We start from the raw sequence: 27,976 nt of genomic DNA, 5'->3' as shown, positions 1-27,976 counted from the left end.
AGTAAAATATCTCTGCTGCTGCTGCCGCAGGGTGAGTTTGCACGTTATTCTCTTAGCATCTACTGTCAAAGTACCCATGAGAAAGATTTTTTCCCTACCTTTCGCCATCAAAGAGGATAATATATTTGAATTGTGTCCATGTATGAATATCAAGGACAGCGCTGATAAAGAGCATACCCGCAAAGAAACTGTTTGCCTAATAAACACTGATCAATAGATGTGCCTTATGGATGCATGCATGCTATGGTTTCATCAAACCCGTCCTGTCATCATTAGGCGTGAGGCTGTCACTGCAGCCACGAGGCGTCTGACAGGTGGAAGGCTTCAGTTTATTGAAGCTCTTGTTTTCTGGCACGGCAGCAGCGAGCTGCGTCTTTGAAGCCGAGGTCGTTCTGGGGCTAATCCCTCCAGCAGTCCCCACAATCCACTGCTGTTCAACACATCATCTGAGCAGCCCGGGATAAATGTGCCAAAACCACACTCACATAAAAACAGGCTTCACTAAAACTACACACGAGCATTTTACACACTAAACACTTGATGCTCACCAGGAAATCAGGCTTTCAGAACGTCTGCCTCGCTCTCAAGCACATAAAAACAATCACTAAATGCACTAAATAATGCCAAATAAAGAAACATTTTACTCTTGATTCTGTACAATAGTAGATTTATAAGAGGAGATAAAGAATAGAAAAAGACGGTTGTAAAAAAAAAAAAAGTGTTTTCTGAATTCAGATCACTTAAGTAATCCATTAAATCAAGGCTGAATAGAAACAATGTCATTAAATCACTTGTATGTCAGAAATAATACTCTTCAGTGGGGTTTTAAGTCAATTCAAGGTTCTGTGTGTTATGAAACTTAGTCAACACATAATATAATTTATAAACATCATGCAGAGAAATAACTGATGGTTACAACAGACGCACTACAATGTTGGAGAGGAGATAGAAGGAAAATGAAGAAAAATGTCATCACTTCCTCCTTTACAGTAGAAATACTTAATCTGTCAACTTATTGATTACTCGATTGACTGAAAAATTATTTACATTTTTTTTGAGAATCACCTAATAGCAACCATTATTCATTAGGTAATTCTTGATACAAAAATGGTGGAAAATTCAGTTTTTAAAGTTTTTAAAATTTGGAGATTGCTGGACAATTATCTCTTGCTTGTGTTTTCACACACACACACACACACACACACACACACACACACACACACACACACACACACACACACATCTGACAGCGATGCACTCATTAAGTGACAGTTTGTCCGGATGAGCATGGTGTTTGGGTGAATCTCCTGGGGAACCGGTCAGCCTTCAACAACACTATCTCCTCCTCCTCTTCCTCCTCCTGCTATAACAAGCCTGATGAATACAAACTGCACAGACTGAGAAACAGACAGTAATGGCTGCCGCACAACCAGAAAGAATGACAGCGGGTGATGAGGAGCGATGGTAACGAGGGAACAGGGAGAAGTGACACATCATGACAGAGAGAAGGGAGAGAGAGAGAAAAAACGAGGGAGGGTGTGACAAAGTGACAGTGGAGATGGTAAAAAAGAGTGACAGAGAGGAAGGGAGATGCTTTCATGGTCCATGAAAGACTTTTGGACTTTTACTCCTACTCTGCCAGTATCTCCGTACCCGAGGGAAAACTCTCTACAGACATCTTCTCTGTACTTTCTACTATCAGTGGCCTCGCTTCTCAAAACTGCTTCAGCCCAGTTACATTACAGTATGAGGCTCCTGGTACAGTAAAGGAACATTTTCTGACTGTTCTGCAGGTTCAATGCAAGCATCCACAATTTGGCCTGCAGACATCAGCACATGCTTCTCAAAATGCACACAATTAAGACATTATCATCCCATAAGTATGGTCGAGTAGGGGCCTACTCTACCTTCTAGTCGGTTGTTATTAGCTTGTTCAATGGATGGTTGCTGTTTCTTTACATTTGACTTTCAGTTTTGTTAGCTTTATCCACCAAAATAGGCCACATTTTCGTTTGGTTGTAGAATTTAAAAAAAAGTTCTTGGTTAGGCATTATAAAACCAACATGGTCTCACAGGAATCCGTGAAATAGCCACGGATTTGCTTAACTCAAAATCCGTGGAATAGCCACGGAATCCTTCCTGCTTTTTACCAAATTCCCTTACTTCTCCCTTTCCTTTTATGCTCCTTTTAACATCACTTCTGCCTTCACGTTGTCCATAATTACTGGAGCCTAAAATGCTAGTTTTGGACAAATCGAGGTGGAGTCTGGGTGGAGAAGAGAACCAACACAGCCTAGAGTGAGTCACCTGTCAGTCAAGCAACCTTCAGACACACCCAGTGAAACTCCCATTACAAGTCTTATTTGCTAGAGAGAAACTTTAATATTATCTGTGTGTGCTTTAAACTATATTTTTTCTGTGATTAAACCAATTATATATACCCCGACTTTTGCGCCACTGCCAACAAAACAAGAGTAAAACAAACACACCCACACATCAGAGCTCAGGTGGTCTGGTGCTGGAGGAGACCACAGAGGTGTCAGTCTGCCAGAATCTTCACAGTGTCTGGACTGAGCTCCAATTAAGTGGAGATGTCTCCCTTTCACCGCCTCGTTAGCCTAATTGGATTAACGAGGAGGGACCTTTTGACAGACAGCTGGTTTATGAGAAACATGGAAGCCGGAGAAAGTAAACTGCATCACACTGGAAAACAACAGCTAGATGTAATGCACTAAATAATGCCAAATAAAGTAAACATTTTACTCTTGATTCTGTACAATAGTAGATGTATATGCAAGAGGAGATGAAGAATAACAAGGTGGTTGTAAAAAAAAAATAAGTTTTCTGAATTCAAATCACTTAAGTAATCCATTAAATCAAGGCTGAATAGAAACAATGTCATTAAATCACTTGTATGTCAGAAATAATACTCTTCAGTGAGGTTTTAAGTCAATTCAAGGTTCCGTGTGTTATGAAACTTAGTCAACACATAATATAATTTATAATCATGCAGAGAAATAACTGCTGGTTACAACAGACGCACTAATGTTGGAGAGGAGATAAAAGGAAAATGAAGAAAAATGTCACCACTTCCTCCCTTTACAGTAGAAATACTTCATCTGTCAACTAATTGATTAGTCGATTGACTGAAAAATTATTATTTATTTTTTTTGGAATCACCTAATAGCAACCATTATTCATTAGGTCATTTTTGATACAAAAATGGTGGAAAATTCCGTTTACAGCCCCTTAAAATTTGTCCGTTGTCTGTTTTATACAATATCAAAGCAAATTTCTATGTTCTGGTCTACAGAACAAAACATTTAGAGACACTACATGGGTGAAAAACTGGGATGGACTTTTTCTCTATTTTCTGATATTTAAAAATTTTGCTTTCAGGTGTAATGGCGGTCAGCTAATTCATTTAAAGTTTAAAGGTTAAAACAGCACTCTCCAGCTAAGTCCAGCTGTTGGTTGCCAACTGCATAGATAACGAAGTAGACTGCATTTATTATTATTTTCATTATAAAATAATAGGCTTGTAACTTTATTTTGTCCAAGAAAAAGGTTTGAAACGCAAACATTAAATTAAGAAAAATATAAAACATTTATTAAAATTGGATATTTCTATCCTATGTTCTTAAGTTTCTCGTGTTGAATGTAATGAGAAAGTTACTTCAACTTTGTGGTAACTTTTATGAGTATTTTAACCAAAATAACAATCTATGACTCAATAAAAAGACTGAATGAGTTCATGAAAAAGGAATGTGTTGGGGGCATTTAAAGTGCAAGCCGAGCTAAACCAACAACAACCAGGGTCTTTTACCCAATTAGAGCCACAGACCTGGCAGACTAGACATCAGCTGGCAGGGTCGAGGTTGGGTCGAGTCAGGACGAGTCCATTCAGACTCAGTCTGGGTCCAGGACGGACCAGCTGAGGTCAGGATGAGACAAAACTGACAGAATAAACGAGTCTTTGTTTGCTTCACTCCGACTTTACATGAGATAATCAAACAGTATTACATAAGGAGATTCCTCACACTGTCTGTGAGTGTTTATATTGTGTGTGTGTGTGTGTGTGTGTGTGTGTGTGTGTGTGTGTGTGTGTGTGTGTGTGTATGTGGTGTGGGTTGTCTCTTTGCCAGTATGAGCCACTGGTAATTGGGGTGGCTTCCAGCTCCTCTGGTGAAGGGTGTGGATGGTCATAATGAGAAGAGTTTGGCTTGTCTTCGTGTGTGTGTGTGTGTGTGTGTGTGTGTGTGTGTGTGTGTGTGTGTGTCTCAGACTGATTGTTTGGGGGTGATGGCGCCTCAAGGCCAAGTGCTGTTAGCCTGCGCTGGCGAGCCACCGACCCTCAGGCCTCGCCTTTTGTTTAACCCAGATCAGTTTGGAGAGGGGAAGCCACTAAAACCACCCGCAGACTTGGGGCACTCTGATTGGCTGTGACAGTCTGTAAAGAGGACCCTGATTGGTGGTGACAGTTCGGGCCCGCCAGCTAGTTTGCTGACCCAGACTGGAGGCAGAAGGGGAAAGGTTGGACACTGGATGGCAAACAAACAAAATCTAACAAAGGTTTTCATCGAGGTTTAATGTTTGAGGTGTCGGTGGTGAAATCTACGTAAATATATTTAAATTTCACTGATTAGATTACATGCAAAAAGCCATCACAATACGGCATATGTAGTGTGTCAGTCTGAATGAATTAAATATTATTAGAAAACAGCAGATTCCACAAAAATTAATGATGTCACCTCAGGTTCTGTGGGTGTAACATTTGACAATAAGCAAGTAATTAAAGAGCAAGGTACACCATTTTCCTTGCAGTCACTTATTTAGTCAAGAAAAAAGGCAAAAGTGGTGCCAGAATTCAATTATACATCAGTTATGAAGTGCTGTATGGCTTTGCCAGGTGTGAGTGAGAAAGGTCAGAGAAGAAAACAGGTGAAAGAGTCAAGACGACAGGTCAAATTGCATTAATTGCCATGACCCACCAACACGTATCAGCCTATTAAATAGCCCTTATCAGTTGTTATAGTGTTGGTCAGAAGGTGCCTGCTCTACCTACTAGAAGGTACATACAGTTTGATAGGTTACACTTTAATTTCCATAAGATCTAAGCACCAAAGCAACATGGTTAGGTTTATCAAGATCATGGTTTAAATATCTTAAAATGACTGGTGTGTCTACATGGTTAGGTTTAGGAAAAAATATGATTGGGATTAAATACCATATGTGACTAAAGATATGCATGCTGGCTAAATATAAAACACCCCAGCTGTCCCCCACATGCAGACATTACAGCACTAGCTGTGTTTCCATTAAAGTTTTTAAAGCAGCGTCAGAATTTATTCACAAAAAGCGCTTCCATAGCTATTTTTCGAAAAAAAGACAAAAAACACCATAATCAAGCGTAAAAACTTTTATGGGCTTTTTGTTTTATGGAATTCTGGTGTTTCCATCAAGCTTTTCTTATCATCCAATCTGCAAAATGGGCAGAGCAATAACTTAATGGAAATACGACGAATAACTGTTAATAAAGCAAGTAATTTAATGGGCTGATAACCACTGGAAACATTCAAACTGTGTGTATAACCACACCGGTGTGGTGTTCTATCTGGACAAGGTGATAAAATACTTTCACGTTGTATTGATTATACTAAATCTTAAATTGCAATGGACTACTTTGACAGCAAAAGTAATAAAAGCAGACAAGGTTCGAACTCCTCTCTCACACAACTATTTCTGTCACTTTTTGTGTTTAAAACAAAGTGCAAATCCTTGAATGCCTTCCAGGAGTTATCAGTTATCTTCCATGCAGTTATCGTCATTCATTGGGTCTCATCAGATAAAAACCCTTTTGACCTTTAAATGCGGTTTAGCTGTCACCGTTTTATTTATTCCTGTGTGGGGTGCAGCAGATTTTTCTCATTTGTGCAAACTGATAAACTAAAGAAAATCTGTTTGTGGTTAATCAATCAACTTAGGACATACAAATTCAAATTTGTGTAAATAAAGAATCATCAGTATCATCAAATATTTGCATTTTATGTAACCATGTTAGAAACATTTGATCTGGCTCAGAAATTGATGAAACTGTGCAACTGTGATTCATGTTGGTTTCTCTGCTTATTTAGCCAAAAAACTGACTTCAATGTGACAGTTTTGTGTATTTCTTGCAGTGTGTGGACCTAAAACGCCCAGGAGAGATGATTTAATTAATTAATTCGTGAAAATGTCCATTTTGAGCGGACTGATGAAGCCAAGTGAGTGAGTGAGAGCCTCTTCAGCTCTCCCTCATTGATTTTAGCTTCAAATACCTGAACCTCAAGAGAACCAACCACACACACACACACACACGCACGCACACTCCTCTTTTCTCATTCCCACACTCTCTAATGAATAAGACATGAGGCTTTTTTATCTTTACTCAACGCTGCTCATTAATATCGATATAAAGAGGAAATGCACAGATCTGCATTCAGCTCTAATTGAAAACCTCGGCATTGATTTTACACCAGCCGCTCTCACTCTTCCTCAATCTCTTATTCTTTACTTTCTTGTTCTCCCTCTTCCCATCTCATAAATTTTGTCCATTTCATCCCTCTCTCTCTCTCTCTCTCTCTTTCTCTCTCTCTCCTCGTCAAATAAATCCTTTGGATCCTTCCTCATCTTTCTCCGAGCATTTCTCTCTCTGTTTCTCCTCTTCTCTCTGTCTCTCGTTTTTCTCATCCCATCACATAAATCCTTTCATTTCTGACTCCACAGGTGGTGGGATGGAGGAAGGATGTGTTGCCATAGAAACGTTCTCAGCCTTGGCCTTGGTAGAGCCGATGCGGTGCTGCAAAACTCGACAAGATCTGCATCCGCGCACATTAAACACACACACACAAACACATATTTGTACACGCAGGGACACACACCTTATAATAATCTTTGAAGAACTGCGCTTTTTATGAGGTTATAAGTCCTACGTATATGTGTGTGTGTGTGTATGTGTGTGTGTGTGTGTGTGTGTGCGTGTGTGTGTGGACACGTGCAAGCATACACAAGTACGATTTCCGCATTTCCACACTCATTAACATGTGTGTGTGTGTGTGTGTGTGTGTGTGTGTGTGCATGTTAAGTGTATGCATACTGTATGTGTGCATCCATGCATCCACTGTACATTTAGACAGCCCGCTTTTTTTCCTCTTCTATGACCTGATTTTGAACCGTCAGCCAATTAAAATTCAAGTGTGTAAGCATGTATGCATGTGTGTATCTGTATGTTTCACACACTAACACACACACATGCACACACACACTCTTCCCATCTTACCTCTTACAGTCTGATATCTACAGTACATGTTGCGCTCATTATTTTCTGTTTTTATTTTAAAATCATCACTGTTTATTCTGAATTCTAACAACTGAATAAAAAAAAAATCACTAAGAAGAAGAAAGAAGATTAAAAAAAGAAAATGCTATCCTAAACTCAACCAGTCAGAGGGACTTTGGTGCATTAATTAAGTAATGGTTCAGATCCTTTTGCGGCAAAAAGTCCACAGCCTTTGGATGAAGTCACAAAATCTGGTTGAAAGGTGTGTATTAATTTGTGCATCTTTCACTTAAAATTGTTAAAATAAGATAGAATATAAAACTGTAACTGGTATAAACTATATACAGTACCTCCAAATTAAATGAACCAAAACAAAAATAAAAAACATGATGTATAATTCATCAATGAATAAAGTATTTGTCAAAAACAAAGTCCGTTTTCAGAGTCTTCATGCTCTTAAGTCCTTTAATAGAAGTGCAGTATTGCTCCAGTTCATGTAGAAAGTGAAAAAAGCTGGGTTTGGAGTCAGCCCATTTCTTCTTATATATGTGAAACTTTCCTAAAAACAGAACTAGCTTTAAGTGTTTTATAATCTGATGTCCTTCTCTATAGGATGACATCATTTATCTGTGCCATTCAAAAGTCCTTACAAAAAGTTTACTGATGTGGCATCGCAATAGCTACTTGGTTTGGTTTCATTCAAAGGAGTAGCTCATTTGACCAGTTGTCTGACCACATTGGGTTGCAAAAGTGTGAGGCTGAAATACCAGAACAAGAGCAACGTTTTCACCTGCAGTCCTGCAAGTTTTTCTAGGCAAATCTGTAAGCCTATGACAAACCACAAATTCCAAAAGCGCAAGCTGACATTCTCCAGTGACTTATTTCATCTGACCAAGAGTCAAAAACCCAAAGATAGTCAATTACTTGACTAATCATTTCAGCTGTAATTGTCTTTTTTCCAATCAATTCTGCTCTGTTGTGCAAACCTGAACACAAACTGTGAAGCAAACTCATTCCACAAGAGAAAACCTCAAACACACAAACCAAATAAATCCTCTTCTCTAATTATCTGTCTTTCTGCTAAAGCTGGTTTTTGATGCTATGACAGGAGTGTGTTTGTGCATGTGTTCACGTAAGCGTGTGACGTGCGCGCTGAATGCTAATATCACAGTCTGTGGTAGAAGAAGAAGAAGAAGAAGAAGAAGAAGAAGAAGAAGAAAAAGAGGGCTGGGGAGGAACGATCAGCGAGCCCACGCTGACGGAGACGAGAGAGGAGCTCGTGCACGAGCATGAACTCAATGACTCGCTTCACCAAGGACACGCGAATACACAGACAGTCTAGCACCTACACAGCACAGCAACACACACACACACACACACACTCATTTACAGCATATTGACTGCATAAAGCCGCTATATCGTTGCAGAAGCACACACAGAGACAGGTGCAAGCCTACGCACAAGAAAAAAGATATTTATTATTATTACTCTTATTCCATCTTTTTTCACCCTGTGTCTCACACACACATACCGCCTACATGAACACCACACACACAAACATGTAAATTACTGTTCAAGGGCACCCAGGGTTTGAGAACAACGCCAACTCAGCACTGCTAAAAAAAATAAAAAAAGCACACATACTGTACGCTAATTATTTTGTCTTTGAGCGGGAAGGGCAGAAGCAGCCTGTCACTGTCAGACTGCTCATGAAACTTTTCCACCTGCACCAAAAAACTTCTAGATGACCAGAACGCAGAGGACACAGACAATGACACCACAAACAAAAGTCACACCTGCAGCAGCAGAAAACACCTGGACACTGACAAGGACGATGAGAAATATCCACTTACTTCTTGAATGACGCTGAGCTTAAGTGAGTTTTTGGAGGCTGAACACAAATTCTTTTGTATCCTGTCAGATTTTGATTTTTTTTAATGCTGAAACATACAAGGATAAGCAGTTTTCTCAAGGATTGTACTCCTGTCTAGCCCCAAAAACAGCATTGTGCAACAACTTCAGTGTACAATGAGCCGCAACCAGTAATAGCAGTAGTGTATTGCTCATGTACAGTGTGTATGTTTTGGCTAAATCTACACTAAAAAAATGTATAAAAAAGAAACACTTAACGTCAAATAACAGTAAATGTACTAACGAAATAGTACAGTAAAAGTACTCATTATGCAAAAAGGCTCTTTTAAAGTGTCACTACAGAATATTATATTTTTATGATTTTATTACACACAAATACTTAGTTATAAGTTACGTCATGTCAAATCATCAGGTTTTCATCCACCATGAATGTAACTCTTGCTGTACGGAGTTTTAAAAAACATCTAATACAATCAATCTATCAATTCATCACTGTCTCTTCGTTGTTATTGATTAAAGCTTACCACACCATCACTGTGGTCCATAATGGGACACTAAAATCTCCCACTGAAACGCAGGATAATTAAATTTTTTTAGGGTTAACAGCTGTTTGAAGGAGGAAGGAGTTGACTAACTGGTAGATAAGCTTGACGATACAAGAAGAGGTTTAAATTAAAGAGGCAGAGTCAATGACTAAAGAGACTGAAAACCACATTTGATTGCGGGTTGTTTTATTGTGAGAGGATAGAATATTCTGAGTTGTATCTTAAAGTTCTGTCAACAAATCCTGCTCATTTTTCATCATCACATATTCCAAATGTATTTATTTTATGCCTTTTGTTACTTTACTGAGGACTTTTGCCCCTCGGAGGCAGCTGAAACGTTCATGCACACAAACTCATATGTACAGTACAGTACGTCAGCACACACAGTGACACAGTGTAGAAGCCAGCAGCTGGTCGGGTCAAGCCTGTGGCCACATACGTATGCTAATGTTGGCCTGCAGGCAGATCCAGGTGGGAGGATATTACAAATGAGATTAGGATCACTTAGTTCCCCAACAAGCAGATTTATCTGGGATGAGGGACATAATAGCCACCACAGATCCCAATTTAGAGCTGCGAGAAAAGTTTCTACCGCGCTTTGCTCCGCACGGAGAATAGATAAAATCTAACTTTTAATGCAACTTTGGTGGTTTGAACCGAAACACCTGCTTTGATGCTAGGCTGCAAGCAAAGATGATTTCAATTGTTTAATCTTACCTACAGATGTTTATAGAGATTAAAACATCTCTAGACACGGGACATCCTGCACAAAACCTCCCAAATAGCCAAGCTACTGTCATTAGCGACCACTCAGTTTTTTCATCAACTGGGTACTATCCACAGTGAAAACAAAACAGAGAAAGGGACCTGCTACCAAAAGGCTATGGTAAAAACTAGCCTCGATGCTAAATTTGGATTTTTTTTCTCAGATCCGATTTTTGTGTTCGGCCGTTCACATTGTGTTTACAGTGGAAGCTGGAGAAGTTATGAGCAGATGATGGCTGCTACGTCTGTACGGAGCTGTGTGTAGATGAGGAGTCAGAGCCAGGAGTGGTTGGATCGACATAAACGATTGTAAAATCACTGCTCCCAACTGACTTACGCCCCGCCAGCACAGAATTGTGAGGGTTGTCACTCTAGAGCGTCGTAAAAGTGACTGTTCAGACTGAGGTCGCATTGGAAACATCAGTCCTGGATCCGATTTAGGACCACATGTGAAAGAGGTCTAGGTCTGATTTGAAAACATCTGATTCCATGTGATTTCTGCTGTTCAAATCTGAGTCACATATGAGCAAAACAGTCAAGTTCAGCCACTTTTGCCTGCAGTCTGAATGTCGCCACAGTGAGTGGAGTCAAACAAAGCAGAGGAAACATATGTGTCCCATCACTGCTGTCAGACTGAAACCACTGACTCGGAACTGCACATTTTCCTTTTGCTGTCACTCTGTTAACATGATTGCACGTTACTGCTTATAACTCTCCGAACTAGGCTCATTATGGCATCAGCAGTTTGACATGTTCAACTGCAGTGATGTGCCGAGTCATCAGTCATTGGTCCTGACATCTGTCATACACAGTCTCTGATCGCTGCCGTGTCTAAAGCGACGTCACTTTCTCTGCTTTCTGTTGAACGTTTCAGGAAAGATTTTAAGAGAACTCGAGTACTGACGCGGCCTCTTTGAAGACGCACTACACGTTCCTTCTTGCATACAAATTAAGAGTCAAAACACTGATGTTTGCAGAACCAACAGAGAAACGTGTTACATCTGCTGGCAATCAAACACAGTACGCCGCGCATGAAATCATTATGCACAAATAATGAATACACCAGTGCAAATAGTGATATCATCTACAAATTAGAGCTGGTAATGATGGACTACACCCACCGCCAGTGGGTTGGACACACACACACACACACACACACACACACGCACACACACTGGTGCGTGGTCAGTGGGCATACAGCCACGAAACTTGGCAAGACATTTCTGCGTGTGCCAAGAAATCCAACCAACATTTCGAGCCTGAATGAAATTCAAAGCGCGAACACATTATGGCGGCGATATGAACACACTGTTCTGCCAGCCAGTGTCAGTGGATGGTGTGTGGTTTCCATGGCGACAGAGAAGATGCAGAGGAGAGACTGCAAAGCCATTGTTCCCCAATAACCAGAGATGTAGAACGGCATAAATCTTTATGATTGGTCATCTATTTTTTTCCTAGTTTTTCCCTTTTGCACGCTGCAAAAAACAAAACAAAAAAAAGAAGAAAAAAAGAGGCTGGACTGGGTTAGTGGAGTCATGGAGGGGGAATTTGGCTTGAAGATTAACCTACTGCACATCAAAGATAATCTGCTAGCCAGCAGATATGTGTCAGCAGGCCAGAGGAGAGGCAGAGGAGGAGGGAAGATATAGGGAGTGGAGAAGGGCGCAGTAGTACATCCATGAGTTTCAGTACAGAAACCATTAGTCTGTCAATCACCTATCTACCAGCTTAACTCTGCGTGGGGGAGGGGAGGAGGGGGTGGCGGTGGCGGCGGTGGCATATCATCCGCGTTAAACACACAGAAGGAGGAGGATTGCAAATGGCCACCGGAGAAAAGCTGACAGGAAATGACTGGCGGCGTTCTAGGCGGCTGCTGTCAGTTTGGGGCAGTTGGCCTTGGTCGTCTGAGCATCATTCACAGATGTGGGGCAAGCTGCCGCCTCCACACTCCACCGGCGAAGCGAGAAGACTTGTCTGTGTGTGTGTGTGTGTGTGTGTGTGAAGGGGATGGAGGAGGAGGGGGAGGAGGGTTAGCCCAAGGTTGTCTTAAGGCGTCTGTGCCAGATCTGCCAACCTCTTTTCATTAAATATCCACCTTCCAAAGACTTTCCTGAAGGGGAAGTTTAAAGTGCTTATAAACGCTCAAAGGTAATTTTAAGACGATCACATTCATTATCCTGCATTGATCCCCTAAATACTCACATAGTTTTAGCCACACTAGCCACAGGGCTCTATGGACAGTAATGTCTGTCAGCGCTTTGGTCCTAAATGAAATTAAATGGATTCCCATGAAATTTGGTGGAGGTCCCCCAGAGAATGTATCCTAATGACTTTAGTGATCTCTTGCCTTCTCTCTAGTGGAAACATGAGATTAAAATATCTTGACAACTCAAGAGCAGAGAATCAAGGAAGTCACTGAGGAAAGAAATACTCCTGCACATAAGCCCCATAAAAACCACAAATTGATGATTTTACACTTACATTTTATAACAGTTCATAATAAGATCTGCTGATCCAATCCCAGCTGACACAGTCTAAGAGACAGGTAAAACCTTGGACAGGTGGCCAGCCAGTCTCAGGCATAACAGGACAGACTGACATTCACACCTATAGGCAATTAAGAGCCAACAAATAACCTACCATGCATGTTTTTAGACTGGAAGAGGCCGGCACCCACTGCAAATATTATCACTGGATTTAATTGGTGTTATCAGTGGTTATTATCCTCATAGGGACCTGATGCACCTTCTAGTCGGTACAGAAGGCCATTATCGACTGTCCATAAGGTCGATCACAGATAAGAATACAGACGTCGGTGACTCTACATCTTATATCTAAGCTGTTTAGGTGTCGAACTCTCGTAATTATGATGGAAAGCAAAGAAGGAAGTCAGATGATGTGGTATAAAGAGCAACAAAGTCCGTGTAAGGATGAGGTTCGCTTGGATGGGTGGGTCAAACTGATACAGTAGGGCAGGCCATTGTTTGTGTCCTTTGTGAAACCAAATGGCAGTGTTGTTTTTAAAATCTAAGTTAAAGTACCAAGCATATTTAATTGACCTCACATTACTTTACATAACAAGCTAATTTGAACATTTCCTAAACACAACCATGTATTTCTGCCGCTGAAACCTAATAAAACTGAGGGTGAAACTGACTTAAACTATAACCATATCATAATGTTGGATATGCCCTGTCTGAGGTACCATAATGATAGTGATTGATCTCAATCCTCTCATCTCTCCTCAATGTCAAATCATTGCTTTAAAGATGGAGTCTGCAATTCTAGTCTTCATCCATCCACCCGTGGCTTTACCCAGTCCTGTACACAGGCAGCAACACATTGGCTGGAGCAGCTTCCCATTTACAGAGCCAGGGCTGTGTATGAACACTGGATTTTTTTTCAAGGTATACACACAAACAATAAGGTGATATCCACCAAATTTGACAAATAATGGATTGAAGTCGCTGACTGCACCATAAAGGGAAATCAGGCCAAATAATCTGCACACTGTTCTTACATGCATGTGCGTTACACTGCCTGGACCAGCTTTAAAAACTGGTGACGTACTCTACATTTCTATAAGACATTAGGGCCCCTTTAAAAAGAAAAAAGACCCTTATATAAATTACATTTGAAGGAAAAACTGAAACAAAGGACATAAATTGGTCAGCTTGCTAAATCATTACATATTTGGCTCATGCATGCAGCTGACAGGGAGCACTGCTCTGCTCTTGGATGCTCCACTGATGATTTTCCCCCTTTTGAGAGCTTCCAGACGGATCTTTGCGCTCCAAATAAAACACACACTATAACAACATCATTTTTGGGGGACTTCACCTTGAAATCACACTGCGTGAATTTCAGCAAGTGCGACGAGAAGAATCAGCCAGATTATATTGGATTATAACGCCAGACTGATTTCATGTCGTGCACGTTCCTGCATTATTAATCTGACAGTAATGTGGCCCGCCGTGCGCAATGAATCTCAGACAAAGAGACAGGGAGAGAGAAAGAGAAAGCCTTCGTGTCTTTTTTTATTTTTTATGTTTACTCGTTTTTTTTCTCTGTTCTTTCCTCTCTGTGTATCAGAATGTCCGTCCAGATCCCTTCATGCATTATTCATAAAGTCCCCCGGCCCTAATCCTCGCCTTTGTGTCGCTGTAGTGCCAGTGCGCCTCAGGGATCCGGTTTACTGCATCGGCTGGACGCTGTCACTGTCACACATCTCTGTAATATCTCCCATCATATTCATACAGTGGCTTTTAATGCGCCAGCAACACTCCGAGTGTTGATATAGTGACCTGATTCTGCTGTGATTGGCTTCCAAGATGTCTTATCGGTGTTCATTTAATGAGTTAAAAGCTTAAAAAAAAAAAAAAAACCTCACCATGCTGTGGGATTTAAAAAGTCTGCAGCATTGAGCTCATTGCATGCTCATATATCAAAAATACTTATATTATATTAGTCCTTATATGGACTTACATCTGCAATTAATTCCAATTAATATCCTAATATTCGTTCATGCAGTGTATCTATGGTGTCTAATGGGTTTACATTGACCTCATTGTTGCCTCCTCTTGTGTCTCTATAATATTCATAAGGGCTTAGATTGTCTCCTTGTGCCTTTATTGTGACCTAATTTCGGGTTTTTGTCTCCTGTGACATCTCTGAGATATTCCTGCAGGGACACAGTGTTCAATAATGAGTCTAAAATGACATGTGTGCCCCCCTAGGCACCGATACAAGAATACAAGAATTACGGAATCTTAAAATCCTTATTATATTCCTTTAGTGTGATATTGGGATGTGTTCTGCACTACTATGTGGAAAAATTTGTTATTTAACATTTTGGTCTAAGTTGTGTTTATTTTCAGTTCCCAGTGACTGGAAAATGTCAAAAGCAATATAATGTGCAGAATAATATGAGAGATTTTAACAAACCAATCGTGTATCAATAACAGTTGAGTGTGCAGAGCTTCCTAACCTACAATCCGAGCCTCACTGACCTCGTTTCTGGCTGCCCTGTGGGAGTGTGTTTAGGTACCCTGAATCCTCCGAGAGGACGTGCTGCTGCAGCAAAAATTAACCAAATAAAAGTGGATTTTTTTTTTTTTTTTGCATGATTAAAGTGCACAGTGAAGGGCAATTTTCTTACCGTGCACAGACAGCGGGATCAAGTGCAGCGCCAGGACGCACGACAGCAGCGTTAGTCTCCAGCATCCCGTGCAAAAGCTCGTCTCCTTCCCCTGCATCCTCACCGTGCAATGATAGAGTAAGATTATCAGGCGGGAAAAAAGGGGAATCCTTTGCTTTAATGGTGGTAATAGAGTTCAAAAAATGTTGCAAAAAGTAATCCGGGTTTGTTGGTTTGCGTGCAGTCTAGACTCCAGCCTCCCTGCGCTTCTCCTCCATAGCCGCTTGGTCTCAGCTGTCTCCTCGTCTCCGCCGCTGTTTCACACGCTCGGCTCAGTTTAAGCACACTGAGGTTGGTTACGGCTCCATTGCCACAGAACGGCGGTCGGAGACGGCGAGGCGAGGGTGGGGTGGTGGTGGTGGTGGAGGTGGTGGCTGAGCTGTGGTGGAGGCGGGGGATGCGCCGTGGCTCGGCTCGGCTTGGTCGGGGATCGGAACGGATCGGTGCTTTTGGGCACTTTGTGGCTGAGAGGGAAACAAACGCACGGCAGAGTGCAGCGCTCGGCAGCCTTCTCATCATCCGGGGAGGGGACAGAGGGCTGTTGATGCCCCCCTCCCCTCACCCACCCCCTCTTCATCCCTCCTCCCCCCTTTCCTAAGACGCTTCCCTCCTCCTCCTCTCTCCATCCTTCCCTTTCTTTAAAGTTGTTCCTATTTTTCGTCCTTAAAGTGTCCACATCTTTCCTCTTTTCCAAACATTTTCCCTCCTCTTCATCTTCCATTAGTTATTTTCCTCTTTTCAAACATGTTTCCTTTTCTCTCCTCCACTCAAGTTCCCATTATTCCAATTTCCACTTTTACTTCCATTTTCCTACTTTTTCGTCCTCCAAAGCATCCACATTTCTCCTCCTCCCTCTCTTCTTCCTTTTTACCTTCCAAGGTTTCTTTTGTTTTTCTTCACAAAACTTTCTGTCTTCTGCACCAAGATGTTCTCATTCCCTTTCTTCTGTCAAATCTCCATAGTTGTCGCCACTTTCCATCCTTTTTTTCATACAACTGTTCCTCCTCTTCTTTTCATTCCCAAGACACTTCCCTCCCTCTCCTCTCTCCAGCCTTGCTTTTTCCTTAAAATTTGTTCTACTTTTTCACCTCTTTTCCACTGATATTCTTGTCCTCTTCTTTTCGGTTTCTTTCTTTGTCCTTATCTTTTTAACCCTCCCTTTACAATTTTTTCCTCCAGAAAATGAATTACCCTCCTCCATCCTATGTTTTTGTCTTTCCACCTCTTTCTATTCCTGACTCTTTTTTTTATACATCCTTCCACACTTCCAGACATTTCTCTTCATCTTCTCCTTAATATTCCAAGAGTTTTTTAACCCTGTTTTTTTAAACCTCATTTTGTCCTTTTGTCCTTTCTCCTGCACCTTTGCGAAGATGATGTCTGTCATTTTCCTCCTCCTTTACTGCCATCCTTCTCCTCCTCCCGGGAAGCTCATTCCTTCTCCTTTTCTTCCTTCCTCCTGTCTGTCTGCATCCCAAAACATTCCTCTTCTTCCTCTTTTGAGACATTTTCCCCCATGTTTTCCTCTTCCTCTTTCCCTTTCCCCCAAACTTTCCCACCTCCTCCTATTCCTCCTTCTCCCAAAGCCTTCAGTTATTTGCTATTCATCTGAGTGTGTTGGATCTCAATAGGAGTGCACACTCTGCTCTGGACACTTTTTTTTTTCTCCCCAAGGGAAATCGGCCTATACTGAAGGAGCTTAACTTCCCTTCATCACTCAGTGTGTGTGTGTGTGTGTTGGAGAGGATGAAGCAGTTTGAGATTATGTAAAAAAAAAAAAATAAGTGTGGTGTTTGATGCCGTCAAAACAACCAGCTTTGTTTAATGGTGTGACACAGAGAAGCAAACAAAAGGGGGGAGGGGGGGAGACATGGGGGGTGTCTGGGTGAGAAGGGGAGGGTTAGAGGGGTAAACGGGGGGATGCATACGGTGATGAATGCCCAAGGGCCCCGGGGGTAATGGTGGCGGTGGGGGTCGTGGGCATTCTTCCACACACAAAAAAAGCATAAAGAGAGAGGGGCTGGGCAACAGGAGATGTTTTGTGTGTGTGTGTGTGTGTGTGTGTGTATGTGTGCGTGCGTGCGTCTGCAGTTGGTTGTTTATGTGTACGTGTGCATATGAATGCAAGAAGCAATGCCAGGGAAATGAAATCCAAAATGTGTAGTGGAATAGAAAATGTGTTTGATGAATTGTGAAAAGTAGGTCAAGAGGACATTTTTAGTGGCTTCCATTGAAATCTTATAAAATATGGTCCTTTTTCTGGAAGAGACTTTTGGGAACACTGCACAAACAATGTGAATCCTCTCAAAACATTGTTGCCAAGAAAAAGAATCTGGAATAAGTACAAAGCACCTGTCATTCCTGTGTCTCTCTGTGGTCCACACAACCATCAGTGTATTCATTATGAGCACAATAAGATTACATTCACACTGCAGACCTTCCTGCTCATTTCTTCTTTCATCTGATTTCACTGGACGACTGGTTTTATCTATTCCGCTGTGTGACGCCAATATGAGCTGACAGCAGCGCTGGACAGAGGGACAATAACAAAACACATCCCATCTGTTATGAACTAAAATTTCAGGCACATTTATTTCGGTTCTATCTTTCAATGCACCAAAAACCTAATAAAGTGGGATATTTGTCTTTTCATCTGTCTTCATGCCTATTCTGACTCAACTGAGCTGTCGTCGTGTCTCAGGTGAATCATTGGTGCTAATTAAACTCTCACAATCAAATGCTTATTAACACAGTCTACAGTCTTTTAGACACAGCAGTGTTTGGAGCTTAAAGGCCTTTACATGCTGCAGCAGTGACGAATAAACGGCACAAAAATGCAAAACTTGACAGCAAATATTTTCCATCAAAACTATTTATACTTGCAGCGATGCAAATCTGCAACAGTTGCATCTGGTCGGGGAGTGTGTAAATGCGCCAAGCAATGGAGTTTAGGTGTCTCTGGGATGATGCAGGTGTGGTACCAGACTTCTGTGGCGAAGAAAGAGCTGAGCTGGAAGCCGAACCAGTCTGTCCACGTTTCAACCCTCACCTATAGTCATGAGCTTGGAGTAGCATCAGGCATCTGGTAAAGATGCCTACTGGTCGCCTCCCGTTAGAGGTGTTCTGAGCATGTCCGCCTGGTAAGAGACCCCGTGGTCGACCCAGAACACACTTATCTATTCTATAATTATCTCTCTCATCTGGTTTGGGAATGCCTCTCGGTCGCCCAGGAGGAGCTGGAAGTTGTGGCTGGGGAGAGGGACGCCTGGAATACCTTTCTTAGCATGGTTCCCACATGACCCAGCCCCAGATAAGTGGTTGAAAATGGATGGATGGATGCAACAATTGTTCAATAAAAGCTTTATAAGGATTTGTACCAGGATCTTATTGACCCAGAGCAGCATCTGGCAGTCTGTCTGAGGTCACTTGTTGTCCAGCCTAAGCCACTCTGAGCTATTGTATCAAGTTTCACTTGAAGAATACTCTAAATCAATTTGAGTTCCCTCTAGCAAACAGTTACGTAGTTTATATGTCTTGGGCTTTTATTGTGAAGGTTCGAATAGAGAGGTGCATCTGGTATGCTCTGTGTTTGTCGGGGTTGAGACATAGACTGGAATGGATGTAGTCACCGTGATGTCACCGATTGGTTTGTGGACTGCTCATTTGAGGCATTGTGCTCGGCGTTACTCTCGTCCCCATCTTGTGTCGCCATCTTGTTTCCGATACGGGGAGAAGACCATATTTGGACTGTGGAGGAGCGAGAGGGATCTGATCACCGACTACATGCCTCTCTACACCTCAACCTGACTGAGAGAAGCCGCTGCTAATTCATGTTAGCATTAACTGGAGCATTAACTGGGATCTTAGTTTTGGCAAAAAACAAAAACAAAATGTATGTTACTTACCTCAGAAAACTGAACAGGGACTCCTTGGAGTGTCTGTTAGTCCAACCAAACACTGAACAAGACATTTTACTGAACAAAACGTTCAAATAAACATTAGGTGAAAATACAGTGAAAGGCTCAAAGTTATGAGACCAAACCGATAAACGTCCTTTTTGTATATGTAATATTACATATAACTTTATTGACACGTTGCCATGGATATGCATTGTTCTGCTTCTCTCCTGATGACGGCTCGCCTTGTTAGTGAGCTGTCAATCAAAGGTAGCCACGCCCCAAATCATATGATTCTTTATCTTCTATTTTCTTCTAAATGGAGCCATTATTTACACTATTAACATCAAATTGTCTTGAAGAAGATTTTTTACTAGAGATTGAGACCATAGTGTCCTAAAGAAGATTTCTGAGGTAATTAATGAAGTGAAAAGTTTTCTCATTTTGCATTGAAATGAATTGACCGAAATGCTTCTGCAGCCACCGTCAGAGCCCCCTGCTGGAATTTTTGGTAGAATGCAGCTTCAGGCACTTCCTGATTTGCCTCACTGCTCTGAACCGGAGGTTGCCGCCTGGGTTGAAAGAAGTAACAAATTAGCCATTTTGGTTCAATGTCCTGAGCCCCAGTGTTGTTGTTGTTTTATATTCATAAGTAAACAACACAACAGGATTGGTTGATGTCTTTATACATGGTGCAAAAGTCCGGAAAAAACAATCTTACTCTAAAAAATGTGTTTATGCTCAGACACGTTTTTAACGAGCACTGCATATTTTACATATACCAGCATGTCCAAGGGCAGAAAGTAAGTTTACTACAGACACCACAATTTGGGTATACTTGCAAAATACAGAAGACTGTCCCTGGTGGCGACAGGCCTAAATCAGCATTGTGTGAACTCATTTGGCAAGGGCTTTAACGTAATGCACATTCGTTTATTTAAGTCCTGCACTACAGCTTTAAGTCAACCACCAACATTTCTGTCCATCAGCAGTGTAAATGCTGCCCAAATGTACAAAAATCTGCGTCGCTGGCATCAGTACACAGTGACACAGCAGATGACAACCTTGATGTTCCCTCTATGCAAACACACATACACAAAAACATCCTAATTCTGTCTGGCAGCACGCCGTTTGCCAGTATTTTGGGGTTAATTCCTTGAACAGCTATCATATCAGATTGAGAGTCACGTGTTGTTGTTGTGACAGTCCAGGTCAACTGTTTTAGAGATATTAAAAGGGGGACAGTGCTCATCAACACATGGATTAGGGGTCATTTAATCCCTCTTATTCACCTTTAAAACATAAAGCCCACCCCCTGCATCTGTATCTCAGAGAGAATACATGCCACCCTGTGCATAACAAACACTTATTACATCCCCCGTCATCCCTGAATCTTCTCCTCTACTTCTCTCATACTGTAAGCAACACAATAAAAAATTGCAATAAAGTTGAGCAAACATGGGAACTCACATTTGGCTGCAGCTGCACCTGTCAAAGTCAACACCATAAAAATAAATCTAATTTCTGAAATCTAATTATTTCTTTGTTTCCCTGCAAATTTAATTTCATGTTTTTTTCATGGGAAGTGCAAAAGAAATAAAAAAAGTTACAGAAATGAAAAGTTCTTGAATTCCCTTCGCAACAAAATGATGGAACAAATGATCTGACCTAATCTTATGGGATAAGCTTGGGTAATTAGTGCTTGCTAGAATGCATTATTTACTCATCAAAACAAAGACTAAGTAAGAAAAGCAATACGAGAGCAGCAGAGACAGGACAGATGCAATTAGAACCTCTTATATGATCAGATATATGATCATGAACAGAGTCACCGGTGCAAAAAACAAATTGCTCACTAGTGTAAACTCAATGTTGTTCGATCTTTCACAGTGTAAACAACTGGAACGAACACAATGCAGTCAGTCTGTAAGTGTGCAATAACAGACCTGGGGTCATTTTATGACCTATATATCTATATGTGACTAAAGTGTATCTGGTCTAATTAGCCTTATCCGTTATGAATACAAGGTAATGAGAGCAGAAGCTGGCCTTGGAGCTTGTTTGCCATTTGCTGCACATATGGTAATGAGATGTTGTGGCCTGGTTTATTGTTAAAGGATAGATTCATGTTTTCAAACCTTAATACATTAATACAGTACTCACATTCACATAGGTAGATCACTGGACTCTGTTGTCATCTTTTTTTCCCCCTTTTCCATGGCTGCAAGTCAGTCTCCTTCTGCTGCAGCTCCAGTATTAAGAGACAAAAAAGCAACACGGTTTGTGAAAGCTTACACCAGTCCTCAACAGTCATCCAGAGTTATAGACTTCTTTATCCAAAATCCTGTGAGTATAGGTCATTTTAATTTTGACTTGGTTGAAAACACACAGGCATTACTAATGACATTAATCAGCAAAAAAGAAGGCAGCTATCATTAATTTTATCAGTCATACCTGTGATTTTCCTCCTGTGAAAAAATCCAGTCACAGTCCAATAAAATGAATCCTAATTACTGTATTAATTATTGTGAGCCACAGCTGAGCCTCACATGCCACATGTTAGCATGTCTCTACAAGTCCCATATGTCACAAAACATTTATTTCCTACAAATTAAAACTTGAAATGATGAAGGCACCTGCAAATGACAAGGTAGTACAAAATGAAAACCATAATTACACTCTGTGTTCAGATGAACTTTTAAAGAAAGACACAAACAAACAGATGCACGTCTTGAAATAGTGTTTAAATTATCAATGTTGTGTTAGTGCACATAAAAGACAATCGGAAATGCTTGTGTTTCTGCAGCTGGAGCGGTCGCAGGTGCACCTTCGCCCCCCTAAGTGCCGACCATGCAACATATGGGAGGTATAGAGATGGAGCCAGGCAGCAAGCCGCAGAGCTGAAAACTGAAGCCAATGCAGAAGTGCCAAAAGCTGCAGTTCCTTGACTGGCCACTTGAGGCTGGCTCCAAAAGTGAGCCAATCCCTGTAGATCTTAATGTTAAAATGCTCAAATTTACTGTAGAATTATACACATTTACAGCCTGTTGCAAAAGACGATTCCGGTCTCTATAGATAATTTCCCCGTTCATGACAACTGTGAGTGAATATTTGTATAACTCAACTTTTCAACCCCTTCTGCATAATTAAGGGCCTTATAGTAGGACTCAGTGGTGCATTCTGCCCTCAGCTTACCTCCGCTCCACTGTCTTTATTAACATGATGGGTAATGAATAAAGTGGAGGAAAAACTATTAAATTTGGTACATTATCAGTTTCACTTAAAGTGTACTGATATTATTTCTTGTCACAATGTGCATTTTTCACAGCAAACATTTTGCTAATAATAAAATGTCTGTAAAACTAGCTTGACTTTGAACTTTCAGTCTTGTTCAAACAACCAATCTGTCTTTTATGGATCCATTCATGCTTCTTTTACCTTAATTCATCCCTCCATTCTCATTTTATTTCATTCCTCTGTTCCTCCACTCTATTTTCCCATGAACATCCCTTCATCTCTTCTCTTTTTGTACTGTCTTTTCTTGGACTCAGAGGGTGAAGCCTGCTGTGTTTGCTAACCAGAGCAGAAATAAACTGTTTGTCCCCCCTCTTCATAATCAACCCCTCCCATTTCTGTCTCCCAAAAATATTAACCCCGACCCCCTTTAAAAGACCTGCCACACTTACAGTCTCACAACACACACTGCACATATATTTATTGGTTTCCTGATGCAAAAAAAGCTTCTTAAAAAACAACAACAACAAAAACACAAGCTTCTTTCTATGTTTCAGGACATTTTCTAGATGACTTCTCAAATTTGCATCTCAAAATAAAGCCCAGCAGCGAGCATGTTAATATTTGTTGATGTCTAATACTGTACCATCAGTCAAAGGCAGACTCTGTGATGAGTCCTGTCATGTTGGTATTAATGAGGGCAGGTTGTCGCCCAGTTTCCAGAGCTGGTTTTACCACCACTGCTCCAAAATATATTCAAACTTTACACTTGTTAATATTTGTCCAAGTCTAATCCAGTCAATGTTTAGACTTAGGTTTGAATTCACTGAGTGACATGAGTGCTGCTGAGTTTCAAAAAATTTGGACATTCAGCTTTAAACCTGCATTAAGCATTATTGTGTGATATACTATATTATACAAACAGTACAATTATTAATTGCATTTAAATAAGTTATGTCAAAGGGTTACTGATGGTGCCAAAATCCTGGTCTGAAAGTCTGAAACACACATTGGTTTAGTCTCAGTGCTTTCATCAACCATCATTTCAGCTTCTCCAGAAAAACAAGATGAAGCACGAGCTGAGCAGATCCAAACAGCAGCTGTGACTTACTTTGCAAAGATACGACTGGACTTACCTCTTGTCTGTGGTCAGTAGCTCTGCTCCAAATGCATGCTAGGCGATTGTTTGCTGACTCAAGTACTGTACTTAACCCTTTGATGCACAACAGGGTCTAAAGTGACCCGATATGGGTTTTTATGTTCTATATCTTTGCAATAAATTATTTTCATCATTCAGTATTCCAGGTTTTCCTCAATTAGTTTGTTTTTGATCATCATACATCCTAATTTTATGTTTTCCTTTATTATTTTTTAATATCATCCTGTTTTGTTTCACTACTCTTCCAATGTACATCATGGAAGAAAAATGACCCATATCGTTTTTTCCGCTAAGTAGCTTGTCAAGCTAACTACTTAGATAACTTCTTGGCTAAGAAGTTAGCTTAGCAAGCTTCTTAGCCAAGTAGTTAGCTATGCAATACAAAATAAATACAAATACAAAAACTTTTTTTCTTCATAAAGTATGAGGCAAAATGGAAATAATGATCTGTTATTATCAAGAAAAAGATATTTAAAGAATACTTGGAATATTCAATCATAAAATAAGTTGATATCAAAAGATAGAGCACAGAAACACACAGCAAGCATTAAATAACATGGGAATGAATGAGGGTCATTTTTGACCCATGTTGTGCATTAGAAGGGGGGGTTAATATGGTGTGCATCAAAGGGTTAAGTGCAATTTTGAGGTCCTTGTACTTTACTTGAGTATTTCCACATATGTAACTTTAAATTTCTACTTCATTACATTTTGAGGCAAATACTGTACTTTTTATTCCACTACATTTAGCTGAGAACTTTAGCTACTTTTAGGTTGAGCATGAAAAACATGATCAATTTAAAATGATTTTGCATTTTTATAAATTAAACCTAATTACAGTATATTAAGCAGTTAAAATGATTCATCATGACAAATAATCTAATATTATATTTAGAATATACAGTCATGGAAAAATCTATTAGACCACTTTTTTCCTTCAATTTCTTGTTCATTTAAATGCCTGGTACAACTAAAGGTACATTTGTACAAATGTACCTTTAGTTGTACCAGGCATTAAAATGAACAAGAAATTGAAGAAAACAAGGGTGGTCTAATAATTTTTCCATGATTGTATATCTGAGTGGGGCCATTCTGCATAACAAGTACTTTTACTTTCAATACTTTAAGTACATTTTGATCCTGGTACTTTTGTACTTTTACTGAAGTGAGTTTTGAATGCAGGACTTTTACTTGTAGTGCAATAGTTCTGCTGTGTGGTATTAGTACTTTTACTTAAGTAAGGGATCTGAATACTTTTTCAACCACTGGTTGAAAAACATTCAACCAAATAATTGATGAATGCAGCTTCAAGAAGGACCCTTTTACATGATTGCTGCACACTGTTTGGAATCAAAATCTAAGCTTTTTTTAAGCTGTGACAAAGACCATTTTACACTTTTTTTCCAAAACACATTAGTGCAATATGTTCTACACCACAATATTAATACAGATAATTTACAGACATTGGCATCTCCATATGACTGCAAACCCATTAATCGACTTAATGATTCATGCAATTTACTGTGTTCCTCTCTTATGATTTACATTAGATGAGACTCTTCAAAGTTAAACCATGTATCACTCATTTTGTTTGCTTTAAATGCAATTTGTTGGAATTGTTAATTTTGACAACAACAAAAAATCAACATACTATGATCATATCATTAATATATGACAACACTGAGTTAAGACTTATCATATTATAAGCTTTTTAAGACTTTTTATGACCTTTAATTTTGACTTTTAAAGGAACCACAGGAACTATTTTTTGTCAACTACACCTGCATCATTGGGTATACCTTTGCACTGATTAGTTTGATAGGAGGTTAAAGATTCATTGGCCAACAGTCTTTAACCATGCATTAGCTGCTTTCATTTTCTGCTTTTGCAGCAACACTAGCTGTGAAGTTAGGGACACCTCATGGAAGAAAAGGCATTCTTGCTGTGTAACTCACATAGCTGTCAGATCAGAGCCCCCATTAATTCTGTGAAGACCTTGTATATTTTTTTACTGTGTTTCCTTTACGGCATTTCTTTAAATTAATTAGACTCTTTAAATTAAACAGGTGTATTTCATTTGAAATGTACTGGCAAAATGTAAACTGTGAACCCCTTAGTAGGATACAAATGGTGAGATGTAGACATTAAGTAATAACAGAACTCATATACAATTAAGGTTTTTATTTATATATTTATTGATGCATTGAATGATTGATTGATACTAAACATATATTTAGTATATATAAAAAATTTTCAATTTTATATATTTGTTGTATTATTTTCATCATTTTAAATCATATTTTATTTTATTTAATTAGGTTATGCCAGATTATTATGATTAAAGTATGTATATCCGTCTGTCTGTCCGTCCGTATCTATGTATGTCTGTATAGCCCCTTTCATAGTGCCATTTCATGGCAGGACATTTATGGCTCTGTAATGTCTCACCTGCAACATGAAACACCAGAAGCGGGATGCCAGGATTAAGTGATCCCACCAATTTTCCGCCTCCTGAGGTAGTCACAGAGGGGGAAAATTGGTGGGACTGTTGGAGGCGAGACCACTATGAAACGGCCAACCCGGCAAGGTGGAAAATTTGACAACGCACGTAACGTCTAAGACACACCTCCCACTCAGTCTGACAGTCACTGAATCACCTTTCAGCAGCATGCACAACAACTGCGGCCGCCGTTGCTAACTGTGCACAGCGTCCGTCGCTTATTGTAAACATACCAGCATGCTAACTGTGCACAGAGTTCCAGTGCTTGTTGTAAACAATCGGAGGTCGCTAACTGAACACATACTGCTGCAGCACATACACATTGTTCTGCTACAGAGCTAACTATGCGGCCTATTAGCACTGTGCTACTGTGCAGCACTGCTGCTGCTCTGTTGCACCTCGTCGCACCTCACTATCGTCTCCTCCCACTATCCTCCCACCTCATTCCACAACAGTGGAACAGAAACACAATGAAAGGGCATGAATATCACTTGGCGGGATCACTATGATTGCCCTAAGTTGGAAAGCTGGCACAGATCATTCCGGCAATATTGCGTTATATAGACGTTTGCAGGAATCGCACTCTGAAAGGGCCTTATGTCTGTATGTATGTATGTTTGTTTGTCCATATTCTATGTCTGTTTGTATGTCTGTGTGTCTGTATGTATGTATGTATGTATGTACGAGGTTACAATTTGCCAAAGAACACATCAACTGGCCTAAAGAGAAATGGAGGAACATTTTGTGGACTGATGAGAGTAAAATTGTTCTTTTTTGGTCCAAGGGCAGCAGACAGTTTGTGAGACAAGACCCAAACTCTGAATACTATGGTGTTGGCTATTTATCGCATACCAGGGATCATGGATCAGTTTGCATATGTCAAAATACTTGAAGAGGTCATGTTGCCTTATGCTGAAGAGGACATGCCCTTGAAATGGGTGTTTCAACAAGACAATGGGCCTCATTCACGAACCGTTCTTAAGAACAAATTTGTTCTTAAGTCCTACTTACGAAGATTTTACGAAGATTGTGGCATTCATGAATTTTGTTCTTATCCAGGATTTTTCTTAGGTAAGAACAAATCCTACGAACACTCAGGAGTACTCTTAAGCACATTTCAGTGCTGACATGTTGGCATGGTTGTGTTGTCTTCTTTTGTTAAGTTCAATAAAATACATTATGGTGAAATTACCGTCATGTATTATTTATTTATTTATTATTCATTTCATTTTTTTTTTTTCATTTTAATGAAATTAAATGTGCCAACGCTTTAACATGAATCAAGTAAATTGGAAACCACGCTGTCAATTAGTGATACCACCCTATTTATAGGTGGCATTTCTCCATCCACGGCCTACAAAACAATGGCATATGTATTGCTGCTACAGGAGATTGCAGATCGTGCCCTACGGAGGGAACAAATCTTTCAGGATCACGTAGATCTTTTTTCAGAGAGCGATGAGTATCTCTTTGGACGCTTTAGGCTCCCA

The 27,976-nt window shown here is 40.2% G+C and overlaps 1 protein-coding gene across 7 annotated transcripts in view; it reads right to left on the bottom strand.

Annotated features, from left to right (window-relative positions):
- The window catches only part of cspg5a (chondroitin sulfate proteoglycan 5a), a 64,764-nt gene extending 48,590 nt beyond the window's left edge, over positions 1–16,174 (bottom strand). For 2 of the 7 annotated variants that reach the window (XM_059338672.1, XM_059338676.1), the window contains exon 1: positions 15,659–16,173. In XM_059338672.1, the coding sequence (XP_059194655.1) occupies positions 15,659–15,755 (97 nt within the window). In that variant the 5' untranslated portion in view covers positions 15,756–16,173. Of the gene's footprint in view, positions 1–15,658 lie in introns of all 7 variants that reach the window. The other 5 variants (XM_059338674.1, XM_059338671.1, XM_059338673.1 and 2 more) reach the window with 4 other exon arrangements.
- Positions 16,175–27,976: the final 11,802 nt, after the last annotated feature.

Source organism: Centropristis striata, chromosome 8 (genome assembly GCF_030273125.1).
Source record: "Centropristis striata isolate RG_2023a ecotype Rhode Island chromosome 8, C.striata_1.0, whole genome shotgun sequence".
NCBI lineage: Eukaryota > Metazoa > Chordata > Actinopteri > Perciformes > Serranidae > Centropristis > Centropristis striata.
This window is presented reverse-complemented; position numbering and strand designations above follow the sequence as displayed.